At 46.9% G+C, this 7,134-nt stretch overlaps 1 protein-coding gene across 1 annotated transcript in view; it reads right to left on the bottom strand.

The window, feature by feature from the left end:
• Nucleotides 1–2,557: 2,557 nt before the first annotated feature.
• The window catches only part of FAM89B (family with sequence similarity 89 member B), a 10,104-nt gene continuing 5,527 nt past the window's right edge, over nucleotides 2,558–7,134 (bottom strand). Inside the window, exon 2 of the mRNA XM_015423924.1 lies at nucleotides 2,558–3,207. Coding sequence (XP_015279410.1) covers nucleotides 2,923–3,207 — 285 coding nt within the window. The 3' untranslated portion in view covers nucleotides 2,558–2,922. The remainder of the gene's footprint in view (nucleotides 3,208–7,134) is intronic.

The raw sequence follows: 7,134 nt of genomic DNA, 5'->3' as shown, positions 1-7,134 counted from the left end.
GCCATATTTCCCCTTGAAGGGGAGAGTTCCTGAACATTGGGGTGTATGATATATGGTGTTCCCGACCTTATTTTTGGGTTCAGAGGTTTCAAATTCTCAGTGTTTTAGGTTGAATTCATGAATAAGTCATGAATAAGGAATCAACAAGGAACTGGGAATAAGGAAGCAACTTCAGCCTCCTGGTGGAAAAATGGTGTGCAGCATGGAAGGATAAACTGCTTCTCCTCAGTTACCATGGTCTGGATCTGAATTAGACCCTACAGGCCTGGGAATTGAGTTCCAAGCAAGGAACTTGAAAACACACATCTGACTGTCCCTGTGGTGGATCAAGATGGGTAGCCGTGTTAGTCTGTCTGTAGCAGCAGAAAAGAGAAGAAGAGGAGGAGATTGGATTTATTCCCCCGCCCTTCACTACCCAAAGGAGTCTCAGAGCGGCTTACAAACTCCTTTCCTTTCCCTTCCCCTCCCCACAACAGACACCCTGTGAGGTAGGTGGGGCTGAGAGAGCTCTGACAGAAACTGCTCTTTTTTTAAGAACAGCTCTTATCGGAACTACGGCTTGCCCAAGGTCATCCAGCCAGGTGCAAATGGAGGAGTGGGAATCAAACCCGGTTCTCCCAGATTAGAGTCCACGTACTTAACCACTACACCAAACTGGCAAGAATCCAGTAGCACCTTAAAGACTAACAAAATTTGTGGCTAGGAATGAGTTTTCACAAGTCACTGCTCACGTCTTCAGATATGAGCAGTGACTCGCAAAAACTCATACCCTATCACAAATTTGGTCAGTCTTTAAGGTGCTACTGGACTCTTTTCTACTGCTATGGGGGGGGGTTAGTTAGAGAGGAAGGAGGGTCAAGTGAGGGCCTTTTGAGAATGGGGGAAGGTGGCATTTGATTTCAGTAAGAGAGGAGCCAGAGTAGAGGGATAGGCTGATTAATGGCAGTTAGACATCGGGGAAGAATCGGATGTGGTAAACCAGGTAGCCAACTCACCAAGTGTGTGGGGGGAGAGGCAGAAAGGGGTGTGGGAAGAGGAAAACCTAGGAGGAGAAAGGAAACGATGGAAGAGAGAAGTAGCTATAGCAGAGTGGATAGTTTCCGTTTCCGCCTTCAGCAGAAAGTGAGGAAGGGGGAGCTGGTGAGGCAGGCCTTAGCAGAGCATGAAAGGTGGAGATAGGTGTTTGGGAGCGGTTCTACATCTTCTGTGGATTGGGAGGGGTTCATTAAAGGCGGACAGCAGACAAGAAGAAGGAAACAATGAATTTGTGATGGACGAAAACAGCCAGTTCTTTTGTTCTCCTACAGAGGTGTTTGGATTTGGGAGATTATGGAGATATCGAATGATCCTAGGCTGGCAACAAGAAGAGTGAATGCCCAATGGGAACATTCCCATCATGCTCAAACCTTTGCCTATCTAGCTCCAGCTTACCTGCTTTATAATTCCCATTAGACACATTTAATCCCCCTTCAGAACAACATTACCTGGGAATGAAACACAACCAAACCTTGGTTTGTTAAGAGGCTGAGGCATTTTATTCCCTAGATTCCCACTGGCAAAATGCCCCATCACAACCAATATATTAAATTAGCCATTTAAGGTTTGTACCCAGTTACAAATGGGAGGGAGAGGGAGAAAAAGGGATTCCCTCTCCCAATCCCAAACCTCATATTTCAAGGCTTGAAGAAGAAGAAAGTTCACATATAATTAAATATTTTAAAAGAGGCCACTTTGGGGTAATATGGCCGAGGCACTAATGATCCAGCCAATGCAACTCTGCCTAGAAAAAATCTAGCAAATAAGCTTCGTGCACAGCAAGTTCCTATCCAGCTATACCATTCCTGGATGCTTCCAGCAGAAAAGACAGGAGAAAAGGATAGGGGAAATGAGCTCCGCCCCTCCAAAGCTGAAGTAGCAAGTTGGGAGGACAATCGGGGAGAAAGCTAAAGGTTCGTAAAGAGGGATTCTGAGCTGCCCCAGCCTCAAATCACATCATTATGAGGCCCTGCGGGACTCAGGGCAACCTGTGAGAAGGTGGAGCCCAGCAAAGTGAGATCCCTTCCTCATAAACAAGCAGAAAGCCAGCATCATGGCCAGAGAGGGCACTATTGTTTCCTCAAATATATTAGTTTCCCAGTTACCGGGAGAGGTTCATGCACACCCAGGGAACATCTGCACCTTCCCCCACCCCACCCCACCAATGTTTATAATGACAAAGAACTTCTGTCTGGTAGTATTCTCACAATGCTACGTTAGGACTGTTTTTATAGCTGTTCAGTCTTCCTTGCCCCTGGCTAGTCTATTGATGTACTAGGCCAAGGATCCCCAAACTTTTTGAGCCTGTGGGCACATTTGGAATTCTGACACGGAAGGATGAGTGCAGCCACAAAATGGCTGCTGAAGCTTTACTTTCAGTCACCCAGTGAAGATCCTTGTGCTCTGGAGGCAGCTTCCACCAAAGCAACATTTTTAAAAAATCTGCACAGCCAATCAAAAGCTTTGCTGGAGAAAAGCCCCACCCGGCCCCCGCCCACTTTCTAAAAACACTTGGTGGGCATCAAGAAAGATACCGGCAGGTGCCATGGCACCCACCACACCACACCAGGGACCCCTGCTCTAGACAATTCTATGCCCTCGCAGACAGAAGGAGTCCCACTCGACTCCTCAACTGTCCCCACATCATGTCTCTCTCAGAAGAATTTCCAATGAGATCCCACTGGGTCTATCCAGTGGTAATAAAACACTAAACTACTACTGGTTAAGTGCAAACCCTACAGCATGTTCAGGGGCAGTTCCCAAACCAGCCACAAACTGCCCGTGTTAACGTGCCTCATTCCCCAATCCTACAAAAAAAAATTCCTAATGTATTGTCAGAGTTTCTCCCCCGTCACAGGGAAAGGCAATTCTGTGGCAGAGGCCACCTCAGATGGTGATATGGAAGGAGTCCTGCAGCCACTGGTCCCGAGAGTTCTGAGGCTGGAGAAGACGGAGTCGCTGACCCAAGGCATTCTCCTTATGCCCATCTGGGCTAGATGGATCCACCTCAAAGTCTTCCTCCTCGTCAGAGAAGCCATTTTCAGCAGCCAGACTGCCTTCTGAGTGAAGCGAGGAGGACATATCCTGAAAGAGACCTTTGTACTCCTGAATCGACTCGTACAAGGACCACAGCTGACACAAAAGGGACATGTCCAGTTGCCGGAGTCCCACCTGCGTAAGGCAAAAGAACAATGGCTGAGTCACACAACCACCACCTCTCCCGAGGCTCAGTCAAGCCAGTACCCCTCAATTACTTGCACTGTAGAGCACCTACACAAGGATCCCCAAAACCAGCTGCAGCTATAGCCAGATAAAGGCCTCACAGGTTTTAACAGAGCAAGAAGAAGAGGAGATTGGATTTATATCCCGCCCTTCACTACCCGAAGGAGTCTCAGAGCGGCTTATAATCTCCTTTTCCTTCCCTTCCTCACAACAGACACCCTGTGAGGTAGGTGGGGCTGAGAGAGCTCTTTTGAGAACTGCTCTTGAGAGAATAGCTCTGAGAGCCATGATAGATCCAAGGTCACACCAGCAGCTGCATGTGGAGGTGTGAGGAATCAAACCCAGTTCACACAGATTAGAGTCCACGCTCATAACCACTATACCAAACTGGCAAAGGTTTTCTGAGAATGGTTTCCACGCTGGCTCAGGCTACAAAGCCCCCAAAGTGTTGCCGAGGATTCTGGGGGAAATGTCTAGGGAAGATGCATGTTTGGGTGCTCCCTGGACAATTGTGTTGGACTTTACTGTCACCGCACTTTAACTGGGAATGCACTTTACAGGTAGCCTGACTCTAAGCTAAACAAGGGTTGGACATCCCCCCTGCTGAAATAAAAACTGAGAGCCCCCACACCAAATTTTGTACTAAAATTTCAGGATGCCCACTTCCCCAAGTATTCCTCCAACTCTTGGGAAGCATGCGGGGATACAGCCATCTCTTTCTTTGTGGATTGCCCAGCTGGGGTAATCAGGGAGAGAGTAAAGGGCTGGGTAGACCTTTGGCCTAATCCACAAATCAGTTGCTATGGCCTGTGAAACAACAGAAAGTACACATTTCTCAGATCAACTGACTGAGGCCTACTCAAGTATCTGCAGTGCCAAGTTGAGGACAGGCAGGGCATGTAAAAAGGATGCTATCTGGGGCTGTTCCTCTGGAGTCGCATTCCCCCGAAGTTTCAACCTGGCCCATGTCCTACAGCATGATGGTCCTACCCCAGGTCTTCATGCCAAAGGTGGGCTAAACAACAGATACCCAGTCAAATGAGCAAAGGAGCCTGGGAGGTGACCTCCCACCTCCATCCACTGTGTTAAAAGTGGCAGAGTTCACACACACTTCAAGGATTAAGGAACAATTGCAACACTTTAATATGAAACCTGCCACCTTCAGCACAGTCTGGACATCCCAGGCTTGGTTCACATCTGCAAGGGAACGAGGTAGCACAACCGGCAGAAGAACAGACTGCACCATTTCAACTGCAGAGGGTGAATCCCACCTTTGAATGCTCAAATAATTTAAAGGTCCATGCCAGTAGCAAACAGGTACGTTCTAGAGAAAGGTTCTAGTTGCCCCCTCTTTTCTTGCTGTGCTGACTTTTTTTTATTCACAGGGAACTTTTCTTAAACATAACGGAAGATTCCAAAACGTAACCCCACCTCTGCATTCTGTACAATCCATTGCACCATTTCATTCTCCCGTCTATGTGAATCAGGCCCTGGTTTCTTTGTAAGGGAAGCTCTCTGGTCTTCTTCGGGCACAAAGAACCCTGAAGGGCACAGTGTGAGTTAGGGTTGCCAGCCTCCAGGTGGTGGCTGGAGATCTCCTGGGATTACAACTCATTTCTAGGCAACAGAGATCAGTTCCCCTGGAGAAAATGGCCGCTTTGGAAGGTGGGGCCCTATGGCATTATACCTCACTGAAGTCCCTCCCCTCCCCTTGGATTCCACCCCCAAAATATCCAGGTATTTCCCAACCTGGAGCTGGCAACCCTAGTGTGAGTGGACATTTCCAGCAGTGGCCAGGTCTTGAGTTGATGAAATAGCTCTGGACAGCTCAGACCAGAATAAACCTGTCTGACCTTAAGGTGCCATAAGACTCCTTGAGTTGTTTCCCTTCTACACAGCTGCTTGGTGCTTCTGGACTTAAAACTGGGTTTGGCCTAATGCCCCCTTGCTCAAGAAGCAGCTCTGCCTTTTTGGAATGCACTGCTGTGCATCTCTGCTGCCCCCTGCTGGAGCAAAGCTTCATACATCCTTCTTTGAAAATGTGCTTCAGATAACCCAGTGCAAGGCTCAAGCTATTCATTCATATGATGCTTTCCATTTACAACAGGGTTATGAATGTATTTTATTTATTCAACTTATATCCCACTCCTTTCCCTGCCAAGCAGGGCTCAGGGCAATTTCCAACAGTTAATACAATAAAATCAGCATATTACAGAGTAGAAACCTAACAGTCAGTCTGCTACGTCAGACGGTGCCCCAGCAATCCGTCACAGGTAGGCAGCTGGGGAGACAGCCAGCACAGAAAAGACTCAGGGTGCAGCAATGAATGGGAAAGCAGCCCTAGAGAAAAAGGGCAAGACGAAGGAAGAAAGAGGAGGGTAAGTTCAAGAAAGTAATTGTTTTCACCTATTTGCTTAAAAGCCATGTGTCATTGTTAAATAAGTCTTCCAACAAAAATTCACACCACTGGCGATTAGGAACACAGCCCAAGCTACTGGATGATGACTTACAGCCCTTGATCAAATTGTCAGTCGAGGAGCCATTCTGGTGTCAAAAGACTCCTGCAAAGGATTCTGCTGTCTGTATTTTTTCCACACCTAACTGAACATTGTCAGTGGTGATAAGTCTCTGCCTGTAGATCACTTGTGCTTTGCTCTTTGGAAGAAACACTTTCTACCGTGATGGGAAGTCAGAAGGAAAAATGAAAAATGAAAGCTAATTCAGGCTATTTTCCACCCTATGATTCTTTTGTGCCTCTGGAGTGTTGTTTCTCCACCATCAGCTACAAGCGGAATTGAAACTCGGGTGCCACACCACACTTAATACAGTGCTCTAATTCCCAGAAAAATCCAGCAATGCCCATCTCCTTGGTTAAAATCCTACTAGATTCTATGATTCAAGTCCAGTAGCACCTTAGAGATGAACAAGATTTTGAGGGGATACGCTTTTGAGAGTCAAAGCTCCCTTTGTTCGATATTTCTTTGACTCTCAAAAGCTTATACCCCAAAATTCTCGTTGGACTCAAACGTGCTACTGGACTCAAATCCAACGGTTCTACTGCAGACCAACACAACTACCCTCTGAAACTATCCAGTACTACACGATTCCCATTCAGCAAAGGTCTCATTTCTCTCCGTAACTATCCCCTTAAGATGTTATTTCTATCTTTTGTTTACAAGACAGGACTGTGAGCACCCTTGCTTCTCTGTGCTTACTGAGTTATCCTTAATCAGTTCCTTTTCTGTGGGAGAGGGGGAAATATATTAACTACTGCTTTTCTCTTTGCAAGATGAAATGATTGCTCCTTAATTTGCTTTTATTTTTTGTGTGACTAATTTCATAATTACACTTTTTTTTTGCCATCAAGTCACAGCCAACTTATGGCAAACCCATAGGGGTTTTCAAGGCAAGAGACACTTAGAGATGGTTTGCCATTGCCTGTGTCTATGGAGTGACCCTGGACTTCCTAGGTGGTCTCCTATCCAAGTACTAACCAGGGGTGACCCTACTTAGCTTCCGAGATTTGATGAGATCGGGCTAGCCTGGGCTATCAAGGTCAGGGTAATTACAATCCTAAAAAACATGGGTGTGGATGTATGGCACTGTGTTGGGATTCCTTTTAAATTAGTCAGCAGAGTATTAAGAGACTGAGTCCATGGTGTTTATCTATATATCTAATAGCCAAGTTGCCCCTGGAGTGCGGATCGCTAAATCAGCGCTCCGGGGGCACTTGGGGGGGAGGGGGAGGTTTGTGCACACGTGGGCCAGTCCCCACATGTGCACAAAAATGCTAAAAGTAGAAAAAAATTTCGGGGGGATGTTTAAATCCCCCCGAAACTGCAAGAGCGTTCCGTGCGCATGCGCACGGAACGCTCT

The sequence above is a fragment of the Gekko japonicus genome, unplaced genomic scaffold (genome assembly GCF_001447785.1).
Source record: "Gekko japonicus isolate JY-2015 unplaced genomic scaffold, Gekko_japonicus_V1.1 scaffold313, whole genome shotgun sequence".
In the NCBI taxonomy this organism is placed as follows: Eukaryota; Metazoa; Chordata; class Lepidosauria; order Squamata; family Gekkonidae; genus Gekko; species Gekko japonicus.
This window is presented reverse-complemented; position numbering and strand designations above follow the sequence as displayed.